Consider the following 27,228-nt stretch of genomic DNA (forward strand, 5'->3'; position numbering starts at 1 on the left):
GATGGACTGACTGTTCATACTTTCAAGTTGTTCCTTTCTAGAAGTGTGCTTCCTATGCTGCCCAGTGTTCCTGCTTATCCACATGGCTATGTGGCTTTAAATGAAAAGAGATTATCAGACATTAAGAAATTGAAACCATACATTCCAACAGAATATCATGATTTTTATAATGAACTATATACTTGGCCAACGACATCAACTGATGACTAATCATGGTGATGCAAGAAAACATACTAAGGAAGAGTAATGTTGTGTGTATGCTTTGATGCCATCATGAATTTATTATTGACATAATTAAAAACGTCCTGTTTGACAGAAACTTTGTGAACTTCTTTTTCTTTGCAAGTAATATTTTCTACATTTTAAGTTGTGATTATTAGGCAGGTTATGCTGTGAAGTTTGAATGAATGGGTTTAAAACATGTTCTCTAACTTATATTAGCATTTCTATATTAATTTAAGATTATTAACATTGAGAATCTACTTGTTATTCTTGTTATTCCTACTGTTTGTTTCAGAAACAGCACATCTCCTCCAAATTAAACAAATTCTGTAAATGGGGGTATTGAACTCATTCAAATAAGCAAGATGTCAGGATGTTTGTATTTAGTGAATGATGAAATGAAAAAAATACCACAAGTGTGAACAATAAAATATGCCTTACAGAACGTTTTTTCAATTTCCTGAAAAATGTTACTGGAGGGAGAAGTGCTGTTTCTGAAACAAATGATTCAATTGTTGAGCTATTTTTCAACATATTCCCCACCGGAATTGAGACTTTGTTAGACATTGGGATCAACTTTTGTATCCCTATGTCGTAGAAGTCTGCCGCCTGGGATTGGAACCAGTGTGACAGCTGTCTGCACCTCTCTGTTGATCCCACGGTATGACAAATGTCTCGATTCCGGTGGGGAATATGTTCAAATACAGTTAAAAAAAATTGCTGTACCTGTTCCGATAAAACTCTCTATGAAATTGTGTTTTCTTTCTGTAAGCGACCCCAGCTAAACTTACTTTCTGGACAGCCCTCGTAATTGCGTTTGAGTGGCCAAAATTTATATAAGCATTTGTTTTGGCATTATTAATATGATGAAAGAAAAAAAACTTTTTTTTTCTGCCCCAATGAGAATGTTTTGCTTGTTAGCTCAAATCGGACTCACAGTACCAAATTTTAAAGTACGAGGATTTTAGAGCCATTCGCGTTTCCCCTGCTCAAAAACCAGTGGAGGAAATAACATAATTTCAATAAAGTAGACTACTATTTTTGTAACGTGAACCTTTTCTTTCTATATTGTCGCCATAGCATTCTTGTCCGTCATCCCGTTTCCCCTTTCTCCAATTCTACGACGCCAAAGGAATCCAAATGGAGATCAGCAGCAGCGGTTCCTCTGTATGAGCACAGGAGCACGTGAACACCTTAAAAACCAACAATAATCATACGTATTACTGTATTAATATTATTACCGGTACATCTATTACTTTCCAATACGCAATGACGTTCCTACATTTTTCGTCTCGAGAGAATGTCCTGTTCGTGTGTCGTGTGTCTTTAAGGCTGGTATTCATAGTCGACACTTTCGATTAAAGTGTCCTTTGGAAGACGCAAAGTATCACTTTTCCGTTGCACAGTCGACACTTTGGTGCAAAGGAACACTTTGGATGAAAGTGTAGTTCCGACCACACTTTGAGCCGAAAGTGGCACTTTGTATAAAAATGGCGGACGTCTTGGAAGTTGTCGAATTATTAGAACGTGCGGAAGAGATGGCACAATTAGTGGACAATGTACAAATTAGAGATAGGCCTAAAGACAATCCCGTGGAATTTTATAATGATATAGAATTAAAAAAAAAAAACGGTTCCGATTTGATAAAGAAACTTATTGAGATTGCTTATATTTTCGATGACTGGTTGACAAAAACGAATAATAGACGTTTGCCAGTGCCTCCAATAATACAGTTATTGACTGCATTAAAATTCTATGCTACAGATATGTACCATACATTTATATATATATATATATATATATATATATATATATATATAATAGTTCAGGTATTTCTATAGTAACATTCGTACATTTATAACCTCAATTCGATGAAGTGATATGTAGGTAGATATGCCTATATAACCTACTTTTTATTACTGAAACGAATTTTTTAACTTAAATAATATTAAACTAACTTCAATCTAATGTAGGCATAATTATTTTAAATTAGCATTCAGAGACCTCACGTGCCTGCCTTCTAAGCAGATTCCATAATTATATTGGGTTTAAAATGATTTTGATTTTTGTTGACTACCTGTATTTTGAGATAAGATTTATCTTGATGTTGATATAATCATTACTGTTTTGATACCGGTAATATATATTTTCACGCCGGTAAGCAATACATCTACTGTCTCTAGTTCATGTGGTCATAACCTCACCATGAAAAGAGATCTCATACTATTAGGCCTAATTTCACCAGCCGTATCACTAACTATTTAATAAAATGTTATATATCTGAACTGACTGAAATAATCTAAACTATCGGCAACAAAAACTAGAAACTGAAATAAAACAACTTTAAATATATATATTTTCTTCCTCGCGCAATCAATAGGCTCCCAATTCAAATCACAAGCATTGTAATTTGTAGGTTATACGTCATTAATTTGTTATTGTTTGTTCACTTGTTTTGAAAGGCATTGTGGGACTTCTATTACCAACCAAATTTTAACTCTACACTTTGCTGGCGTAAAGTGACACTTTGTGAAGTGCACTCCTTCAATCGTCTATGAATACCACTAATATGAAAGAGCCACTTTCGTCAAAAGTGTCACTTTGCAAAGTGGTGATATAAAGTGTCGACTATGAATACCAGCCTAAATCTCAATTGGACTGCAAGGAACTTAGAATATTGGACTGGTTGACAGCAGTTCGCACAATTTTTCTGTAGCAGGGTGAAATAGCCTGAGGCGAGAATATTTTCTGGTTTGTTACAATGGTTACAACAGCTCTAGCTCGCACGAGTCTTAACGTGCTAGTGACAGAGAAAGAGAGATGCTCCATCTCTCTTGGGTCTGGCATCCTGTTCCTTTCTCCCTCTTTCCTCGTTTTCTCTCTTTACTTTTTCTTTCAAAATACCATTATGAGCGGGGGCTGATTCTGTTGTCTTTTGTTCAGCAAAGTAAGGAAAATGCAAGCTGCATTGGTGCGTATTGAGAGTTGAAACAGTAACATTTCAAGTATGGAAACGGACGTGTGTGAAATTGTGAGTGTGTGGAATTCAAAGAGGATTAAAGCATTCCTCCGTAACACCATGGCAGAAGACCGATTAAGTACATTGGCTATGTTGGCGTGAAAAAAAAAAAAACTTGGTAACAAGATTAGAGACTTCAGTAATAAAGTTATTGATAAGTTTGCATCTCTCAAAAGTAGGCGCATGGAGCTTCTCTACAAATAAATCCAGATCTTCAACACCATCTACAACAGCAGTGAAGATGAGTCCTATGAATTAATTTTACTCTAATTTTGTTTAATGGTTTTAATTCTGGTTTCATATGCGTAGACTTGGTGCATGAATATTAGAACTCGTTTATCTCTGACGTGTGATTCAGCTATACGAGGATATATCAGTGTGTTCATTACTCATATTTTTTGTGAACACCCATTCAAGAAAGGCACGAGCCGCCACTGGAGATCAGTGAACGACAATTTATGTTTATTGAAATGTAAAACAGAATTTAATTTTGAAGTTATCATTGCCTCATTAACAACAACTTTCAATCACTTGCCTTAAACATTTCCTAGCCTCATTTAATACATTCTCTGTAGTTACTTACCCATACACCATTTCGAAGTTATTATTTATCGACTTTAGAGACACTGTATCAACTCCTCGGTTACTAACGTTGGTGGAATTGGTGGCGGCGAGATGAGTCCAAGGACTGGCTATGATATTGTCTCACATTCGCTTTACGGGTGGAAAAATTTCAACGCAGTAGTCAGTAGGGCTAGGATTTTTAGGTGCTAGAAATCGGGGAAATTTTTATTTATATGTGATAAAGATCAGGAAAATATTTTAATGTTTCAATTATTTTATGTGAATATAAACAATATGCAGTAGTCACAAGTATAAATTATGATGTCATGCGAATTGCTGAAAAATTGCAGTACACAATTAGATTCATCCTCAAGTTATCCATCACAAATGACTGACGATTATCGTGGAACATTGCCTTGTACTGGGAAAAAGAGCACTCCACGTCACAAGAAGTCAGCCCTGCAAATTTATAATAAGGCATGTCACTCACATCACATCAATATTCTTTTCTACGATAGTGCGTAAAGTTGAATATTACCCACTGTTATCAGTGCCTAAAGTGAGCCTTTAAAACACTAGTGCGTAAAAAAGTAAGTAATCACTTTAGACCAGGGATGTCGAACAGCGCTCTCAAACTGTGAAACGATTAATATTGTTTCCTACCGTAGCTGAGCTGAAACGAGAGTCAGTACTGCCAACCTGAGCTCGCTGTAGTAGTGTTCTGTACGCAGTATGTTTATCAGAGAGCTGCATCAGAGCGAGCGCGGGATATCGTTATCAGTCCAGGAAGGCACTGACGGAATGAATAACGATGATCTACGAATATTTCCGATAAATCACGAAGTAAAGCAACACAACGAGCGATCGGGTCTAAGGACGAGCGCTCGATGTTCATTGAGTGCTCCTCCGGTAGCAGTAAGCAGTAGGTGAATGTAGGCTTGTCTAATCAGTACGTTTCATCAAAACGAATGTTGAAGATGATTCAGTAGTATCGACGTCGATCTCAAGCAGAGGCTCGGACACCTTCTCTGTTGATGGTAGAAGATTACAAGACACGATGTGAAAAGTATATACCGAAAATAAAATTAAATCTGCAGAGTCAGAGTAGTGGAAAAAAAGGGAAAGCAGTTACTAGCTCTGCTTGGACTAAATTCGGAGAAATAAGGGATAAGAATACCTTAAAGTACATAGGATTATCCACACCTGTGCACTAGTCTACGGCTGACTTAGTGAAGAAAGGTGCCATAACAGGTGCGGCCGAGAAATATCATGCCAGTAAAAGAACAGCACGCTGCATTTGGCAAAAGAGGCGGCAATCTTTGGAAAGTGGATCCATGCTCATCACCAAATTAATCCCAGCAATAAATGCAAAATGGCCTCCTGGACCGCGCACAGGGAGAATTCAGGTGTCAGTTCAGCAGGACAATGCGCGTCCGCATATCGCTCCCAATGGCCGCACTTGGATGGACGCTGCAGCAGCCAGTGGAATCACTTTGGAACTCGTGTGTCCACCGCCAAACAGTCCGGATATGAATGTTTTAGATCTGGGCTTCTTCCGGACAATTGTCTCTCCAGCATCAGTCAGCTCCACAAACTATTGATGAGTTGATCGCCGCCATTGAAACACCTTTCTCTCAGCTGACACGCGACAAGTTCAACAATGTCTTCAACACTTTGCAGTCCAATCTCATTGAAATAATGAAAGTCAATGACGAGAACAACTACAAGATTCCCCATATGCAAAAGGGGCACCTGGACCACCTCAACATCCTGCCATCTCGCTTGAAGTGTCCTCGGAACATTTACGACGAGGCTATAGTAGCACTGCAGCAATAGGTCTGTGGTTCTAGACAAACTGTTAGAATGACAACCTTCTCGGTCTAACAGGCAGTTTTTTCGTCTTTACTCGTAGGAGATTGTTTTTCTTTGTTTCACTTCTTGGTCAATTTGTACTACTGGAGTTAATAAACTTGCACTCCTAGGAGTATTTATTTTCGGCTCAATGACTAGCCAATTTGTACTGATCCTGGAGTCATAAAGTTGTACAAGTAGTATTCATGTTCTTTTTTTTTTGGCTGTATGACTGGCCAATTTATACAGATCCCGGACTAATAATTTTTTCTTTTGCTAATTGAGTGACAATTTTGTACTGATTCTGGAGTAATACAGTTGTATTACTCATTCATATGTTTCATTTTGCTCCTATGTAAACGCCAGTGTAAAATTATGGACATCGGACAATTATTATGGGACAAGAAATAAAAGCGTACCGGACAATTATTATGGGACAGAGGGAGTATCAAAGTACTAGTCGCCGCATTAGTAGTTTCGCTTTTGTTTACGATCATTCGCCCGGTCTGCCTGCTACCTGTGTTCAACCGTTGCACAGTAAGGGAGGAGTGAAGGCTCTTCATTTTACAGCTCGAGACTGCTGTTCGACATCCCTGATGTAGAGTATACTTTCCGTCGACATAATGTATCGTCCAGATTAGATCGAATTTATATCACGCGACCGCATTCAACAGATGTATACAGAATACAAGTGACACCGACACCTTTTTCGGATCATGATTGTGTCTGCATTTTCCTGCAGACAGATACACAACTCCTCCTCTATGGGAAAAGTTATTGGAAATGACTCTTTATTGTTTATACCTGACTGCAGAGACCAATTTGTTCAACATTTCGAAACTTTAAACACAAGGATCAGAAATTCAAAATTCAATATAATGGAAAAACGGATGAAAATAGTGAAGCCTGGTATCAAATCCTTTTATCAGTCTGTAGGGATTCAGCGAACACAAGAAATGAGAGACACATTGAATTTTTATTAACAAATGTTAGCTGAACTTCATGAAGCACAAAAAACAGGGCGAAATAAATGGGCAGAATCGTTGAAACTAAGTTGAAAATCTGTGAGATGCACAAAAAACTTATGAATGGTATGATGGTCAGGGCCCGTGTACCGACAGTACACGAAGAAGAACGCTGTGCGCTTTACCATCTGGTAAAGGAAAAACGAAAGAGCAGAATCAAATATATAGGTCAGCTCCGCACTGCCGAAGGGAATATTGTGAACACAGTGCATCAAAGAAGCTGAAGATTTTTTTACTTCACTTTATGCTGCATCTCCAACATCACAGAAGGCAACAGCAAACATATTGACAAGTGTGAGCAGACATCTAAGTCTACAACAACAACAGAATCTCCAGACACCAAGAAAGAAGAAATTCGCCCAAGAATACTGCTCCTGGTCGTGATGGGTTATATTATCAATTATACAAGACCCATTGGCGCTTAATTAAGGAATATTTGTTAGAGCTGATGAATTATATTTTAGCTAATGGTTCAGTTAAAGATGGTTTCAGTGATGGTGTAGTGACTCTAATTCCGAAAACGACTAACCCAACTACAATGTCGAAGTATCGCCCCATTACTTTACTCGACACTGATTACAAGCTGTTCATGAAGGTATTAGCTAATAGATTGAAACCGGCCTTTCTGGATATATATGAAATTTGTCAGACATGCAGTGTTCCAGAAAAATCCATTATACATGACCTTTCTACAATTCGCGACACGGTGCTGCATTTTGAAGAACATCATGACGATAAGGGAGCATTGCTCTCGGTGGACTTTAATAAGGCCTACAACATGCCATGAAATGTTTCTGCATACCAGACAAAATTATTAACAGCATCAAAAACATATATAGTACTGCACATTCCCGAGTCCAAGTTAAGGGCTTTTTTACGAAAGGAATCCCCATCCAATAGTCCGTACGCCGAGGATGTCCCTTGTCTATGTTCCTGTTTGCGCTTAGTGTGGAACCCCTTATTCGACTGGCACATCGAAACTTAAATTCGGAACAACGAACAATGTGCCCGTTATTCACTAGCAGAGTGTACGCAGATGATATGGTCTTTCTCCTTCGTGACGTAGAAGAATGTGTGACACTGTAACGTATTTTAAAAATATATGGTGCAGCTTCCGGTGTACAAATAAACGCACGGAAGTCCTTCTTGTTACCCCTGGGTAGCTGGCCTGACAGACACAGATTTAATGATATCATTACGGTACGACAAGCGAAGAAACTAGGAATGACAGTCTGTGGTTCTTTCGATGAAATGATTGAAATCAACTGGACAAAGACAACTGCTCTCACAAGAGCTAGACTGTTCCAACAAATACACAGAGATCTAAATCTTTTTGAAAGAGTATGGCATGTTAATGTCTTCTGTTTGTCCAAATCAAAGAGTTTGTAAAATGTAACGGTTGAAATTGTGGTACCTAGCAGAAATCCTTCCACTTCCAGGTAAATACGCCACGGTCCTTGAACGTGCAGTCAGCTTCTATATTTGGAAAGGGTAGCTGTACAAACTAAAGAAAACACAGTTGTGTTTGCCGAAAGGGAAAGGAGGATTGCAATTGATAACAGTGAAGGAAAAATGTCAAGCACTCATATCTCGGAACATTCTAAGAGGACAGCGAGGAGAAAGTGATCCGATGGACAACGACTTCTGGGAACGACAAATTCCACTATTGTGTAGTAGAAAATCCCCGCTACCGAAGTCTATACAAAGTTTATGGCAGCTAATAGAGTCATATTCTCCAGAACGCATCACATCGGACACGAAACAACAAACCAAATCAATTTATAAACACATCATGGAGAACAATTTTCATTCCCCACGTATTACAGAACAATTTCCTGATCAACTCTGGCACCAAATTTGGCACAACATACATCTGGCCAATATTCCTACTGCATGGCAGACAACAGTTTATTGTTACATCAATCACATGATACCGACGGAAGAAAGAAAACACCGACACCATTTGACGGACTCGCCTGCATTTAAAACATGTGGTTTCTTAGACACGCTGAAACACCGAATAACTAATTATTGTGGAACTGCAAAAACGACGTGGGACGGAGCAAAACACCTATTGCAGCAGATATGGCCTACGTCACAATTAAATGATAAGCATCTTGTTAGTAGATCCTCCAATTGAGAACGCAGTTTTCGGTAAGGTTTAGCTTGCTTCAGGATTTTTACATTACCAACTTACGGCATCATCACATACAATGGAGGAGTTTTTGAAAATGCTCACAACAGAACGCCAAAAATTTGAGCAAAAGTGCAACGCCATGAACTCTCAGAATTTACAGGAACTAAAATCCTTGAAACTTTAAAATAAGAATATTCAAGGTACAAGGTTATGACCGGTCTCAAGTGTTTGTTTTATGTTGTTTCTGCATTTTATTCTTCAGTGTATTTAGTGTATGTATGGGGTGATTGAATAATTAGGGTATTAGTATGTCTATTTAGCTCTGTTTGGCATATGGTTATGTTAGAGCAAATTAAACATAGCCTATATGGCTAATTTTATTGTGTTACAAAATGATCTCTAACAGAATGATAAGCCTATGTGTGAACATCTATGTAAATGTGTGTAGACTATATATGCGATAACAAAATTGCATTATGGTAATTTTACAAGATGACGTCAAAAATATAAAATATGTAATGTAATAGGTTAGGCAAGTGTCATTCATAGTGCAAGAATAGGGTTTGTTCGTATCTAAAAAGTATGTAATGTGTATGTTTTGTTTAACTTAAAGTGTCCGAAAATTCTGTTCTGTTTAGTATTACATTGTGTAATAGCATTGAGAAACTATTGATTTAGAAGTGTATGATTCTTATTTCACAGAATAGTGGTCGTTTTCATGATAAATGTATACTGATTGACAATGTAGCAGAGGATAAAGTTTGCTTAACATCAGTATAAAACTGACCAAAAGATGTAATATTTGTTAGATTTTGTAATAATTTATTAGAATAAATGTTATTAAAAAGAACGGACGGACGGGAGAGTGGAGCTTACAGTCTGGTCAGCCGCATGTGAGCTGAGCGGCTGGGAGCAGTATCGGGGAAAGGAGTGTAGAAAGGGGAAGACTCTCGTCACGTGATCAGAAAGCAGGAGTGGCTGATCAGAAATTTGTTCCTCCGTCGCGGACAAATTATATGGCGATAAGAAACTATGACAAGATAGAAGAGATAGTTGAGAAGGAGAAGAAGGGAGCATGCGTAATCCTAATGAGAAACTGGAACACAGTTATAGGAGAAGGTCAAGAAGGAAGAACAGTTGGTAAATATGGAGTGGGAAGAAGAAATGACAGTGGAGAATCTTTTGCAAATTTCTGTAAAAGAAATGTAGTGATTGTTGGAAATACATTATTCCTACAACATAAACGAGGAAGATACACATGGTTATCCCCAAGGGATGAAATCATATACCAGATAGATTACATACTGGTACAGCAAAGATTCCGAAATTTCTTAAAAATGCTAGACTTTACCAGGAGCGGATATTAACTCAGATCATGTCCTCCTGATAGGCGAAATAGATATTCGTCTGAAGAAGATAAGAGAAAGACAAGTTGCGAAGACATTGAACATGGAAAATCTGAAGAATGAAGAGGAAAGAAGAAAATTTTCTTAGGAAATTTTCAAGAGAAAGCCGCTACATTAGACACCACATCTGAGAATAATAATGACTACTGGGCTCATTTAAGAAGCTGTATACAGACAACAGCAGAAGAAACAATAGGATACATAGAAGATGTGAGACTTATGAAACCTTGGGTCACATAGAAAATATTGGAGAAAATATAGGAAAAGAGAAATTCTAAGAACATCAACACAGAAGAAGGTAAAAGAAACTATAGGAAACTTAACAAAGAATTAAGAAGAGAAACTGATAAGGCGAAAGAAGACTGGATGAAAGAGAACTGTAAAGAAATAGACGATCTAGAGAGAAAAGGAAGATGAGATTTAATGTACCTCGAGGTAAAATATTTGACTTCACAAATAAGAAATGCAAATCCATGTGGTTGATAGAGGACGAAATCGGAAATGAAATAACAGACAGACCTGGAATACTGAATAGATGGAGGAAATATGTAAAAGTATTATATGAGACATGGAATTATCCAGATGACTTGATTATAGAAGATAGAAGATTATAGATATATAGATAGATTATAGAAGCCGCATCAGAAGAAGAAAAAGAATTTCCTATTTTAAGGAAAGGTATTGAACTAGCGCTTAGGGAAATGAAGAATGGAAAAGGAAAGAAGTTGGTGGGATCCCCATTGAATTAGTGAAATTCTTGGGTGAAGAGAAGAAGATAATTCTATCATTATGCAACGAAATATATGAGAAAGGCGACTGGCCTGAAGATTTTACGGAGACAATGTTGCTTCCAATACCGAAGAAAAATAATGCCAATAAATGTAACGAGTTCAGGACTATCAGCCTGATGTCACACTCGGCCAAAAATTCTTCTGCGAATACTGAATCGACGTTTATATTCTAAGATGGAAGAACAGTTGGAAGAAGAGCAGTTTAGCTTCCGGAAGAAAAAAAGTACGAGAGGTGCAATTGGACTGCCACGAACAATCGGCGAAAGATACCGAGAGAAGAATAAAGAAGTGTATATCGTATTTGTGGAACTAAAAAAGGCGTTTGATAGAGTGGATTGGGTATCCTAAAGAAAATTGGCGTGAATTGGAAAGGGAGGAGGGTATTCAGTAACCTTTATATCTGTTTTCAGAACATCGGAGGAGTGATAGTACTAGGAGGAAAAATAAAGTGTATAAGACTTGCTGATGATGTGGCGTTGTTAGCAGAAGAGGAGATAATATTAAAGGATATACTTCTGGAGCTAAATGACAGCTGTGAGCAATATAGGATAAAGATAAATGCCAACAAGATGAATACCATGGACATAGGAAGAAAAGTAAAGAAGGTAAACTTAGGAATTCTAAATGAGGCAGTAGAGCAAGTGGACAGCTTCAAATACTTGGGGTGTACTATATGCAGTAACATGAGCTGGTGTCAACAAGTCAAAAGGAGATTAGCAATGGGAAAGGGAGCTTTTAATAGAAAAAGGAGCATCTTCTGCGGACCTCTGGGGAAAGAATAATAATGAGTACTGGGCTCATTTAAGAAACTGTCTACAGACAACAGCACAAGAAACAATAGGATACATAGAAGGTGTGAGACTTATGAAACATTGCGTCACAGGGAAAATGTTGGAGAAAATATAGGAACTAGTGAAGTACTTTGTGTGGAGTGTAGCATTTGTATGCGGCAGAAACATGGACATTACGACGAAGTGAAGAGAAGCGACTAGAAGCATTTGAAATGTGGATATGGAGAAGGATGGAGCATGTGAAATGGTCAGACAGAATAAGAAACGAGCTGTGTTGGAAAGAGTAGATGAAGAGAGAATGTTGCTGAAACTGATCAGAAAGAGGAAAAGGAATTGGTTGGGTCACTGGTTGCGAAGGGTGCACTGGAAGGAATGGTGAACGGGAGATGAGTTCGGGGCAGAAGAAGATATCAGATGATAGACATTAAGATATATGGGTTGTATGAAGAGACAAAGAGAAGGGCAGAATTATGAAAGACTGGAGATTGCCGGCTTTGCAGTGAAAGACCTTCCCTTGGACAGAACATTATAAATGAAAGAATCTTCTACTATGTACTCTTTGAAGTAAATTCTCTGGTAATAGCTTTTGAATTTGATACATAGGAAAATGCCGATATAGCGACCAACACCGGGTTAATAATAATAATAATAATAATAATAATAATAATAATAATAATAATAATAATAATAATAATAATAATAATATAATTAGCATATCATTAACATTCTTATATTGGTCATTCATTTTGTGAGCGCCAGTGATGGCTTATATTATAAACAAATCACGATATCATCTGAGAAGCTGAGGTTCCTGTTTACTGATTGGACATGATATACTCTTTCTCAATCTCTCTTCGCCACATATAATAAGAATGACAACAGTGGCGCATCGCTTAAAAACGGCACTCATAGCCTTTAGTAAACACATAATAGTATGAACATTTATGTTCCGTTATGCAGTAGGCCTACTTGCATATTTTATTAACCACTCTTCGCCTCATGATATGCGTGATTGACGAGAAAGGTTTGTGTGATGAATTGGTTGAAATAGGCTATTTAATATTAATACTAACAACGAAAGAAATTTGTCACGGATTTATTATTTTGCGTTGGTTGATAAGTACGTACACGAAACAAAACTAGTCACGCAAAGCTCTGGAAAATTCCTGTAATCTTCTAATAATTGAACTGTATTATTATAGCCGATTTCAATTGGGGAATTGCAGATGACGGTCTAGTCGTCAATTATTTACCGATGTCTTGCTTTAACGAAAACCTACATTTTGCGCTGCGTTGAAAAGAGCGTAGGTAAGTTATATGCGGTACAATAGTACTGATAATCGAATAGTATAATTCATTTGAAATTTAGTCAGAATACATTAGAGATATAGCTTGAACTCTTTCCATTGCTGGTGAAGTTCACGAAGCAAGTCTCAAATTGACTAATCCAGCATAGCACAAGACGTGTATGAGGTCAGGTCACAAAATAAACTGGCAAAATAATTTCAGCCTCCAAATCGAACCACCTCGCACTCATAAAACAATTCAAGAAGCTGCATATATAATTTGCTCAGATGATTCTATTAGCCAGTCGGCCTCGGTAGTGTGGTCGGTATAGCGCCGGCCTTCTGTGGTCGAAGTTGCGGGTTCGATCCCGGCCCAGGTCTATGGCGTTTATGTGTGCTTAAATGCGACAGGCTCATGTCAGTAGATTTACTGGCATGTAAAATAACTCCTGATAGTCAAAATTCCGGCACACCAGCGACGCTGATATAAGCTCTACAGTTTCGAGCGTCGTTAAATAAACCATAATTTTATTTCTATTAGCCAACCCAGTGAGAAAAGTGACCTGACTGTTCAACACTTGCTATTTTATTGACCGAATTTCGGAGGAGCTCGCCTGTTATTACTGTCGCATGTTATCTCATGTTATGGGCAATTTGAGAAACCCCTGTGTTTTTGTTTAAAAAGAAATGTTGTTCAAGAGAATTTCAGAACTTCATATCACGTATAGACAATTCACTGTAAATAGCTAGTTCATGTGTCTCTGCCATAGTAACAGAAGTTATAGTTAGTGGAAGTAGTAATGGTATATGAGTGTGTTAATTTTATACAGGGTGAGTCATAAATATGTTTGGAAAACGCGTCAGAGTGCTCCTGGATCAAAAATAAGAACAATTCCTTATATGAAAATTCGACGAAAAATGCTTACTTATTGGAACAAATAGTAATAGTGACTTTTGTGTTCATAAGTATCTGATTATAGTATTGTGTTGTTTCTGTTTTGATTTTGTACCACTGTTTGTTTACAAAGAACACAAAACAGTAGTATTTGAACAATTTTCCCCTCGAGATTATTCAAATCAACTTTACAGAGAATTATACCTGAAAGCTCGATTTGCATAATACACGTCACTGTTCGTTAACAGAAAACCACAATTCAAGTCGCACAGAGTTTGTGTGCACTCAATGTTGGTTGCTTGACGCTTGTCAGCCCACTTTGAGGTCTGTTCATATAGAGGGGAAAATTGGATTAGTGTCTTGTAGAGGTCCTGGGTAGCTCATTTGGTACGTTTAACCAAAGGTCCCGGGTTCGATACCCGGCACCGAAACAATTTTTCCCTCGAAATCAATCAAGACAGTAGTACATTGTTTTTGTTTTGATTTGACGCGGTGGTCCAGAGCCTTGGTCACCCAGATCACCTGACCTCACCCCATTACATTTTTACCTTTGGGATCACTTTAAGGCTGTCGTCTATGCAACACCAGTGAATGATGCATAGGAGCTATTGCAACGTGTTGAAAATGCATGCCAATTTATCCGTGATGACAACATGGTGTTTGAGCGAACTCGCCAGTCGTGTCTACGTCGTCCTCAGGTATGTGTAAACAATGGAGGGGCACACGCACACATTGAACACCTTTTGTAAACGTTAAATGACAAGTGTCCAAACATGTACTTGTGACACAACAAAGAAAGAACAAAAACAAAGTATGACCATTTCTCCAATAAGTAAGCATTTTCCATCAAATTTTTTTATATAAGGAATTGTTATTTTTGATCCAGAAGCACGCTCACGCGTTTTCCAAACATACTTAGCTATGCCTCATCCTGTATATTCAGGTTTTATCATTATTAATCTAACACGGTACGGGGCAAAACAGGCTTCAATAAAAGGAGATACTACTACTATTAATAGTAATATTACTATTAATCATAATAATAGTTATAATATCACAGTATCATATCATATATATGTTTTATGTAATATTTCTCTGTTTTTATGTCTTGTGTGTGTATTTTATGTAATATGTTAATGTTTCATGTGTTGAATATGGATTTGTAAGTAATATGTCTATTTCATGTCTCTATATATTTGTATTATATGTATGTGTTTTTATGTCATATACGTCCTCAAAAGTGATATGTATGTTTCTATGAAATGCTAGGTTTTTTATGTAACAAGTCTGTGTGTGTTATATCCTGGAAAAGTATGTTATCTAATATGTCTATGTTTCATATTATATTGTGTAGTAGATAGTATATACATATTTTTATTTATTTATTTATTTAACCTTGTAGAAATAAGGCCATGAGGCCTTCTCTTCCCCTCCACCAGGGGATGACAACTAAAATATTAAGAATACAATTACAATTATAATTACAATTAATATTAAATTTACAAATACAATAAAAATCAAAATACTATAAGATTAACTGATTAATAAAGGCAAGACAACTTATTGTAGGAGTTAAGAACAAAGAAATATTTATCTATTGCTATGTGTTATGTCTATTTTATCTCATATCTACGTATTTGTATGTAGGCTAACATAACTGTGATTTTTATTATGCCATATGCATTTAATGCAATATGTGTCTTACATGTCATATGTATATATTTTATGTGTTTGAATATAGCTATAATATGTATGATTTAATTACGGCCCTAATATACAGTACCTTCAGGTAGATTAGGGTTCAGATTCACTAATCTCTCTCTTATGTTACTCATCTTTTGCAGTAACTTCTATATGACAGCATTGTGTCTGAGAGTTCATAATAAATTTTGTGACATATTTTATACTCCATTCACTTTCACTACTGACATATTATTTGTACATAGTTTTCACTTTTGTTATATTCTCTTCTCATACTCCATACATCATTACGTTTTCATTAGACTTTTAGTTCCTTTTCTTCAACTATTAAGTTATTACTAGAGCTCGATCACGGGTTATCTAGACACCTGATTGAAGTTAGTAGTATGCAATGTATAATGAAGACGCCATGAGGCCATGATATAGGGACAAATTACTGTCGATCAGGCCTAGTCGGAATGCATTATCTTGTATCGCTGACTGGTATGATTCGTTCATTACGATTACGAAACATAGTTTAAAAAAAAAGCCGAACTTGAGAAACAAAGGAAATTATCTGTCTCAAACAAATGTCTAACAAATTACACCCATCTCTTCGCCCGTATTTTAAATACATTTTGCATGTATTTACTGGTTGATTGGAATTCCTACTTGTTAAATGAACATGACGAAAATATGGAGAGAGAGCTATCTACGCTCACAAAATTGTATAGGAATTCGATAAGAAATATTTTCTATAAAACAGGATAATATTTATATTTTATGAGCTGTTCCATGTGGGAATAAGTGAAGGCGAAATTTGTTCCACTCAGAAACATTGAACTAGCACTAGACACATTTAATTCAACAAGAATAATGAAGATATTCCTTCAACTTCAGGATCATTCTCAAATAGGCAAACCGATTTTTCTTAATGGTGGTACATGTCAGAATTTCTTACATAAGTATGTCAAGCAGGTCGTTAGAAAGTATAGCCTACACACAAAATAGTTCCCCAAGAGATTCTCTAAATGAAAACTTTGAGTGATAATATGAAGATCTCTTTCGCTACATTTAAGATGTATTTCGCAATTCAGTGCAGTGAATCGTGAAAGAATTATGAAACTATACAGTGTTACAAACTTAACCTTGTAATATTATTTGTATTTTAACTTTTTTTAGTATTATGCAAACGTGTAAAACGTCACTACTTGTGTACATAATGTCCGCCACAGGAACGGGCGCTGAACCAGCTACGTAGTAGTGGGGAAAAGCAGAACCCGAGTACTGCATTTACTGTACAATCGAATAACATTTAATCACCATGGAGAAATGGTCAGGAAAACAACGTGCTTTCGTTATCAAGGCGTAGTACAAGAATTATGATAGTTGTACTGAAACCTAACGATTGTTTTGACGTCACTTTGAAATTTTCGCAACAATCCAGTGCCTTCAGCCCATGCAATTAAGGGGAGAGTTATATCTTTCTCTAGCATAATTTTACATTTCAACATTTTTCTTTCAGGATCTGTAGGTAGCCTATTTTAGAAATGAAAATTGGCATGTTTAATCTACACTATCTGTACATTACTAAGTAATTTTAATGTTTTTGAGAAGTGAATGGTTATTTTTTTATTTATTCAAATTTGTGGAGTATTTCATTCAGTGAGACAGCATTTCCCTCATAACTCAGAAAGTATTTAATATATTTTAATTATACTTTGCATGTACTGTATATGTAGTTTTCCCATGTGAACATCATACTCTAGAATATTTATTGTAATATATATATATATATATATATATATATATATATATATATATATATATATATATATATATATAATTCGTTTCTTTATTTTTTTAATATTATTTATTTCTAAACAGATCCTGTCCTCTACTCTACGAGGTCAATTGAACTACAAATGATTTCATAGTATATTAAAAAATGATCACTTGACCATCCAAGTGTTACGAGTCACTGACAGTGTTAGAAGAAGAGTACGGGTGTGTGCTGCTCAGAACGGCAGACAGTTTGAGCATTTATAAAAATTAATGGAATTGTCCAGTCTTTCAGTAAAATGTCAACATTAAATGTCTTGTTTACATTTTTGTCTTTTAACGTTTCTCAATATTGATGACATATTTTTGTACGTTTTCTCAATGAAAGAGTAGGAATTGGTAAAAACGTTCCCTATGAAAGTTGTTTGTTTTGAAGAGCTCTATCAAATGGTACCTTATTTTACCCGCACTCCCATTTGAAATTTTAAAGTGATACGCCACTGACCCTACTTCCTGTTAGAGCTGATTAATTAAATCAAGCTCAAGTGAAAGTTCACATGTGGTTTAGTAATAAATATTTTTGTCTCGAAAATTTTAATGCACTAGATTCCAAAATAAATGACTTACGTATGGTCCGAATCACCCATTGTCTTTTCGTACGTTCTCTCGTTGAAAGAATAGGAATTAATAAAAACGTTTCCTTTGAAAGTTGTTTGTTTTGAAGAGCTCTATCAAATGGTACCTTATTTGACCCATACTCTCATTTGAAATTTTAAAGTGATACGCCACTGACCGTACTTCCTCTTAGAGCTGATTGATGAAATTAAGCTCAAGTGAAAGTTCACATGTGGTTTAGTAATAAATATTTTTTCTCGAAAATTTTAATGCATTAGTTTCCGAAATAAATTACTGTTACGGGTAGTCTGAATCACCCTGTATATATATATATATATATATATATATATATATATATATATATATATTACTAGGGGTGAAATATTTAACAAAATTTGCTTTACAATTTACAATAAACCGGTATATTACTTGATAACTTAAAAAAATACAAGTTATATGAGTGAAGATTGTGGCAAATAATGTACACCAGAAGAATGAGATACATTTTAGCAAAGTAGGAAAACAAGTTATCAGTTAGGACCTTTCTTTCGCACTTGGATACGACACTAATTAGTTGTCTTTTATACCACTGAATTCAGAATGATAACCATAGAATTTTTTTTATTCCATTCTGAACACTAAAAGCCTAGAAATATTTAAATATACTTTTGTACTGAAATTCCTTAACAGCACAGACATCACTACCCCTTAAGTATTCGTACCAGCACTAGGTTGTTTTAAAATTGTTCCTTACTTTGATAATCAATCTGAGTCTGTGAAATAACTAATTGCGCTCACTAGGAAAGGTGTCGTCAGAAATAATATTGTGGTGGCAGGCCGAACATTTTCGTCGTGCCTGGCGGCGTCGGGGAGCTTCGTGCGCGTACGGCAGGAGAAAGGTGGCGCGCGGGGAGAGAGGAAAGCTGCGAAACGCTGGCCGCTGTGGGCGGTGCGGAAGGAAGGAGAAAACCGACTGCGGCCTGACGTGAGGACGAAGCAGCGAGAAACAGATTATTCCCGAAAACGATTGTTGTAGAAACAGAAACTTCGAGGATCGAATAAACGAGGACGTGTAATGCAGTAATAAACGCGCGAGCAGTTCAGAACACCAATCAGTTTTTTTTTTTTTTGTGAAGCAGCCGTGAGCGAGCAAGGAAGCCAGCCCTCGAGACCGGGGTTCGACGTGAAGCCAGTTTAGTTTGGACAGCGAGTTCAGTTTGTGAATCAGCAGCGCCCAGGAGGAAGCAACGCGTCCAGGAGTCTTGGGTTCGTCGAGCTGTGAGCTAAGTAACTGAGGCAGCACCCTGGCGGAAGCAACGTGTCCAGGAGTCTTGGGTTCGGCGAGCTGTGAGCTAAGTAACTGAGGCAGCACCCTGGCGGAAGCAACGTGTCCAGGAGTCTTGGGTTCGGCGAGCTGTGAGCTGAGTAATTGTGGCAGCACCCTGACGGAAGCAACACGTCCGGGAGTCTTTGGTTCGGCGTGCAGTGAACTTTATCTGAAAGTCTTGAGTTCGAAGTCCAGTGGACTGTCTCTGGAAGACTTGGGGTCGATATACTATGAACTTGAGTGAATGAGCTAGAAGAACAAACGAACTGCGAACTGAGAACTGACAGATTTGTTGTGTAAATAGTGCTTTGTGAATATTAGTTGAGATAAGGAGTACATTGTTGTTCTCAATAATCCACGTGTATTGTTATTGTCGTCTGCGGAGTGCAATAACGAATACTGTGTTGCTGTGTGGAGTGGAATACTCATTGTTGACGGGAGTGTTTAAATTATGTTATAGAAAGTCATTATTGTTGTGCATAAAAGTAACATTATAGTTGAATTAAAAGTCACGTTTGGTGTCAGAAGCGAGATATTGTTGACATAATGGAGAACCTACAGCAGATCCTGCAAGCCATCACGGAAATGAAAGCAGAAATGAACAAACTTACAGTGAGGGGAAGAAATCGTTTCGGCCCACGTGGATGGAATTGGTACCATCATGAAAGAAGAACTTAAAACCGATTTTGACAAACTAAACGAGAATTTTGCAACTATAAACGAGACAGTGGCCGAACTATTGAAAATTAGGAAATAATACTTTAAAACGTAATAAAGACGAAAGTAATGTAAAAATTGTCTAATGAAAAGTCAAAAGTTTTCTCAACAGTAATCTCACTAGAGGTTTTGATTTTATCGATAAATTTGCGAGGGAATGTTAGCTTCACCAAAACGTTTGAACGGAACCGTCACTTTCATTTGTCTGTATATGTGGTAGACAAATGACGATCGCACAGCATTTTTTTTAGTACCGTAAAGAAATTGCAGTTTGAAATGTTGGCAAACAAAGAAACAAATGGTAGGGAGGTGATACAAACAGAAGAAAGTATATATCGCTTAGAAGGAATAAAGTACACTAATACAATAAAATAGATATTAATTGACTTACTAAAATTCTATTTCAATAATGTTACTTTCACCAAAACGTTTGAACGGTGCCGCCATTATCACTTGACTATATATGCGGGAGAGAAATGACGATCGCAAAGCATGTTTTATAATACCGTAAAGAATTTGGAGTTTGAAATGTTGGCAAACAAAGAAACAAATGTTAGGGAAGTGATAAAAACAAATAATTCTAGGGAAGGGATAAAATAAACAAGTGATGGGAAAGTGATAAAATTGTGCGATAAGCAGCCATGATTGGTTGAAAGACGTCCTTTCGTACCCTTTTATTAGTCAAAAGTAATATGACATAGTAAAAGTGTAATAGTCAGAGTGATCTACTTATCGAATTAAAATTTAAGGAAGAAGGTTTGTTTAATTATTATTTACGAATGGATGAATGCATATATTTAGTGCTGCTGCAATCAAGCCTTTTATTGAAAAACAATAAACTAATCAGAAAAAATGCAATTACGAGCTCACGAACGACTAACAGCAACATTAAGATTTCTAGCAACGGAGATAAGCTATGCAAATCTCAAACTTTCAGTAATCATATCACCACAAGCACAGAGCTATACAGGTGTTCTGAAACAAAGGTTCCAATATTTTAGAGAGGAGGTAGTATGCATCAAAACAAGAAATAAAAGTCCTACAAACATATGGTCCTAAAATTAATATCTTCCTAGAAATTAGCAAATGTTTACCATCACTGTAAGAGCGGCATATCTTCCACTGTGAACTCTTTGGCACGAGGAAACAGAACGCAACTGTTTGTCACTATTACGTTCGTATTACGTAGGAGTTCGTATTCGTAATATTGCAGTAGTGTTAATGTACCAATCAGGTGAGTTAGTTTCGTATGTATTGAATAGGAGCATGTTTTGTTTCTTGCCCAAGAGCTCATAGTACGTAAAAGATAAGCTGCTCTTACAGTGATGGTGACATGCTCCTCTTCCACAGATACGAAACTAACTTACTTGCATGGTACAGTAATACTCTAACATACTGCCTTTTGCTTAAGCGTCCTCTTGATATTATAATCACAAACAAATGTGTTGTGTAATACGTAGTGACAAACGGTTGCCAAAGAGCTCACAGTGGAAGATATGCTGCTCTTACAATGGTGGTAAACATTTTCTCATTTCTCAAAAGATATTAATTTTAGGACCCATGTTTGTAGGACTCTTAGGTATTTCTTGTTTTGATGCATACTATCGCCTCTCTAAATATTGTAATCGTTTTTTTAGAACACTCTGTATTATTTCTGAAATTTGTGCTCATAGGCATTAAAACAAGTACATATCTGGAGGTAAATAAATAAGTAAATTTAAAAGTGTGCACCTCCAAATAGAATAAATAGATGGGCCTCCATCCTTCAAATAATTGAAAGAGAGATTTCTCATGCTGAAAAAAAAAATATATTATCTTGTTCGAAGAGTGGAAAAAATTAAATTGCTAGCGAATTTGAAAAGAAAAAAAAGTGAATTTTAAATTTCAAACAAAATTTTGTAATGTAAACCTTATATTCTCAAAATAAAATCATTTCAAGGAATAGTTGCTTTCTATATTTTACTGTATAACATGTCTTCGAATTTTTTAAAGAACTTGTGACAGACTGTTTACTAATTTACTTCTGACTATTCCTTCTTTGTCGCTGTCGTCCATGTTTGTCACTGTACCTCGTGCAATTTCCTAATTGTTGAAGATGAAAGTACCACAAATAGTGCTTCTATACTTCACCTTTTCTTTTCTCAATGAACTTCACAAGTTAATATTTTTTTACTACGCTTTCTTTGTAAATTAGCTGCAGAATTCTTTTCTCTTAACTTCTCAGCAAATTTCTCAAACCCAATAGTTTTTTCTATTACTATACTCTTTCGACTTAACTTTCCATAAACCTGGGTTTTCTTTATACATTGCCATAAAAATCATCTAAAAACGGATCACATTTTGTTATTGCTTTACTGATCATTGCGAGAATGATCTCAGTTTTCGAAGGCCTGCGCAGCCAAATTTCTGTCAGAATCAGAAGACAATCCGGTCAGGCGAGCGATCTCTTGCGGCCTGGACAGTACTGTAGCGCATACTGACACTAAGACGCTATTTCGTTCGTTTGTGCTGGTCATCTTTTTCTCAGTGGTTAGGCGTTTACGAGCAGATTACTAACTTTACAGTATGTTCATTTCATAGAAAAGTCTTCTTTCTTTTCCTCGGATAGTTCTTTCTGGAAATATTGTGACTACATATTTCGTGAATTTTGTGTTATACTTTTCTTTATTAGTATGTGTTTTGTAGTGTTAGCTTATTGAACCAGATTACGTCTAAACGGGCAGTCATGATCGACATGCCTCATTACCAAACATCGGATTTTTAGGCATTAAAAATGCAGTTTTAGGTACCTAAATAAGCTCAACATTTAATAAATTAGGTTCTATTTTAGTAAAACTAGGCATTTTAGGCACATATTATCAAGGCTTCAAACCTATTTATTTCACTGAAATTATACTCTAAAATACTCAAAACATGGCACAAAAAGCATATTTAAGAAATGGAGGCAGACAACTGTATATTACACAACTGCATAAATTTAATATAAGTTATTGAAGAAGGTACATAATTATTACATCTTTTAATTTATTCAAATAATTCAATTCATGATCATCTGTACAGTACATCACCACAAATGTTTCTAAATTCTCCACAGTTAATTTTTGTTTTTTGTCAGTGAGAATCATTTTCCCCCATGATATGACTTCTACTTGTCCTACTTATTTACCTATGATTAAATTATTGTTAATATGCTATATTGATGATGATATTTCAGGAATTTTATGTTTCTCCTCAGAACGTCGGTGTTGTTCGTGTCCATCTCATTCATCGTGCTGATGATCATCTCGCTGGCCTGGCTCGTGTTCTACTACGTGCAGAGGTTCCGCTACATCCATGCGAAAGACCGACTGTCGGTGAGTAAATTTTGACACCGCTGCTTAGAAACAACATAAATTCTAATGTAAACTGACAAACTACACAGTCTGTTCAGTGAATTAGAAATGACGTGTGTTTTTCAACAGGAAACCAGTTTATGTTCTTTTTCCCTTTTTGTCATCCTTCTTTCTGTTTTAATTTTGTCTTGTATGATTTTTTCGTCTCTTTCGTCGCCATTTCCCTTTCCTCCGTATTCTGCATTTTCTTTTCCATTTCACCGCTTCCATTTCCTCCTTTTTCCCTCCTCCTCTTCTTCTTCCTCCTCGCCCTCTTTTCCTTATGGATTAGGTTTACAGCCTCATCCAACACAAGGGGCTCGCGACAAGAATACTTTGGCTGAGGTACATGCGCAGAACTCTCATGCAGTATCAGCGTGATCCTTACTTGAATTTATTTTCGCGTGTACATTCCACATCAAGTCAAGAAGTTCCCTTCGTGCTCCAGTTACACATCATGCATATACGAAGGTTAGGTTTGATTAGTTTAGGTTTTTATTAAGCATGCGCATGCGCAGACAGCCAAGATGATCCTGTCGCGAGCCGCACGTTATCCAAAGCCTACGATTCTAACTAAAGGATCAAAATAGGCAAATACCGAGCTGTGTATTTCTAGCAGGCTCCGATAGATTCAAAGTGAGCATTGAATGTGAGTGCCCGTTTTGTAAAACAGTGTCACTTACAGATTCAGATCTCTTGCATGAAATACCTTCTCAAATAAGATATTTGAATCTTTTAAACCCAAGAGGTTTAAAGTATTCGTCAAATAACTCAATCGAGCTTGGGGTTCAGGCTTATACAATTTTTGAAGTTCTTGTGCCGGGGCAAGTTAAGAAAATATGTTTTTAAATTCAAGGCACCCGAAATTTATGTTAAAATCTTTGACATTGCAACCAATGCAATTAAATATTTTTATGACTTTTATCCGTTCCGACCTGTATATTTGTGTATTAAATGACTTGTATTGTCTTGATTATACGTCTTGATTACACAACTTTTAACATTGTATCACTTCGGAATATGTATGGTAAGACTTTCCTGTGTTATTGCACAAATTGACTGTGAATGTGGAAAGATATTGAAAGAGCTAGCTGAACAATATACGAACATTTGGACGAATATATTTTTAAATAACTACGCCAAGATACATAAAAATTTGTGTGTTGAAGAGACTGCTTCAAAGAGAGACTACAAGGACTCTGGTGAGACTTTAGCAAAAGAGCCAGGATAGCTGCAATATTTATGAAATGAATATAACTTCAGGTAATAGCCTGTATTTGTATTGATCGTATTAGAAATTGCTTTTGTGTTTCATGAATACGGTATTCAAAATCTGCAAGGTTCCAACGACTCATTTTTACAGTATGTCAATATTAAAGTATTATATACAATTATTTCACTCTGTTAGGAGAGATAAACATTTCGTGAAGTAATTTAAACGAGTATTATGGTTACGCAAGATAGATACGTGTTACATGTTGTCCGACCCTATTTCATCATTGCTACAGTATGGCCTTCTACGATGGCGATGGATAGATAGATAGATAGATAGATAGATAGATAGATAGATAGATAGATAGATAGATAGATAGATAGATAGATGGATGGATGGATGGATGGATGGATGGATGGATGGATGGATGGATGGATGGATGGATGGATGGATGGATGGATGGATGGATGGATGGATGGATGGATGGATGGATGGATGGATGGATGGATGGATGGATGGATGGATGGATGGATGGATGGATGGATGGATGGATGGATGGATGGATAGATAGATAGATAGATAGATAGATAGATAGATAGATAGATAGATAGATAGATAGATAGATAGATAGATAGATAGATAGATAGATAGATAGATAGATAGATAGATAGATAGATAGATAGATAGATAGCTGGGTGGGTGGGCGGGCGGGTGGGTGGGTGGGTAGGTAGGTAGGTAGGTAGGTAGATTTATTCGTTCCATAGTATTCTTACATTTGCTTTATAGCATAGAATAAAGAACATGTCCAATTCTTACGTTTAACAATAAAATGCAATACATATAAAATGCAAATATGAAATATGTACAGAATTAATACCTTAATTACAATTATATTTTATACAATGTAATATGTTTACCATTTAATAGTATTATAATATTTACACAGTACTGTGAAATGTCAAGAATTCATCTACAGAATAGAAAGTGTGAGATATTAAGTAATTTTTTAGTTTTTCCTTAAATAATGCAGGGTTTTGGCTATGATTCGTAATGTCTTCAGGAAGACTATTGAACATTTTTATCGCCATGTAACGTACTCCCCTTTGAAAGCATGATAAATTTGATGATGGCGTATGAAAATCATTCCTTCTGCGGGTATTTATACTATGTATGGCTGAGTTAGTTGGAAAATTTTCTTTATTACATAAGAGGAAATTTATTGTGGAGTATATGTATTGATTTGTAAAGGTTAGAATCTCTAATTTTTTTAAAAATAATCTACATCATTCTCTAGCCTTTGCTCCAACTATTATTATAATTCTATTCTTCTAATGCTCGTGGTAACGCGAACGTCTTCATATCGAAGCATGTAACTCCGCTTATTTTTTGTTATGTGCAAAGTTGTTTTTGATATTAACATTTTTACTATTTCAGAAACTAACTTACTCGTATTTCGTAGTGAATTACAGTACACAGTATTATCTTTAGCTCATTTATTGATCTAACTTTCCATTATGCATTTTTAAATGTTAAGTTGTTTGTTTAGTGGTCACAATACATTTTTTATGCTCAAAAGCCTTCATACGACGACAAAAGTCTGCTCGCCTAATTATGTCTTGCTGTACGTTATGCAACATGTCCCTGTTGACAGTCGTTACAGCTGCATGAAGCCGTGCAACAAGATCCATTGGGCTTTGAAGGGGTTTGTTATTTAAATTAAATACATAAAAAACAACTTGTTAGCGGACTCGAACCACTGAACCTCATCTTGCAGTTCTACACTCCTTCACTTTACCTCTAGACTATCAGAACTAAGTGAAGCGGGTAAATAATGATGGGTTCACTTTACATTCATATTGCCGTTTATCTAACGTTGTCAGATTATGTGATTTGAACTCAATTTTTCACGGAAATTAGGACCCGAGAGCAATTTTCGGAAAGAATAAATTGGACATAATTTGAAATGATAAATTGCGTGGCAGCTTGCATATGCGCGAATTATGGTTCACTGTGTATAACGTCTGAACGATATGGATATAATGCCAGCGAAATGAGTCCAGGGTCCAACGCCGAAAGTTACCCAGCATTTGCTTTTATTGGGTTCAGGGAAAACCCCGGAAAAATCTCAAGCAGGTAACTTGTCCCAACCAGAATTTGGGCCCGGGCCCGGCGTGCTAACCGTTTCTCCACAACGGCGGACGAACCCAGAGTGAGAAACATTAATTGCAATAACAAAAATAATGATGTTATGGTAGGAAAAGTTCTCATTTAATATAGAAAGGCATAATAGGGCGTTAAGCTAGAAAAGGACCCATAAAATTAGTATATTTTGCTGCAGTATAAGTATGAATCGTATTTATATAGGCCTATACAAAGCCTACCATTCTAATTAAAGGAACAAAATAGGAAAATGCCGAGCTCTGATCGTAACACTATCCTATTCACTTGCAGTGAAAAGGCTGTAATACATTATGCATAATATATATACAGGGTGATTCACGAGGAAAGGTAAAAAATTTAGGATACGATATCTTAG

General features: G+C 36.4%; 1 protein-coding gene across 2 annotated transcripts in view; it reads left to right on the forward strand.

Annotated features, from left to right (window-relative positions):
* The window catches only part of LOC138710188 (E3 ubiquitin-protein ligase goliath-like), a 666,952-nt gene that overhangs the window by 473,993 nt on the left and 165,731 nt on the right, over positions 1–27,228 (forward strand). For both annotated transcript variants that reach the window (XM_069840830.1, XM_069840831.1), the window contains exon 3: positions 23,344–23,461. In XM_069840830.1, coding sequence (XP_069696931.1) covers positions 23,344–23,461 — 118 coding nt within the window. The remainder of the gene's footprint in view (positions 1–23,343; positions 23,462–27,228) is intronic.

This window comes from Periplaneta americana, chromosome 12 (assembly GCF_040183065.1).
Source record: "Periplaneta americana isolate PAMFEO1 chromosome 12, P.americana_PAMFEO1_priV1, whole genome shotgun sequence".
Taxonomy (NCBI): Eukaryota; Metazoa; Arthropoda; class Insecta; order Blattodea; family Blattidae; genus Periplaneta; species Periplaneta americana.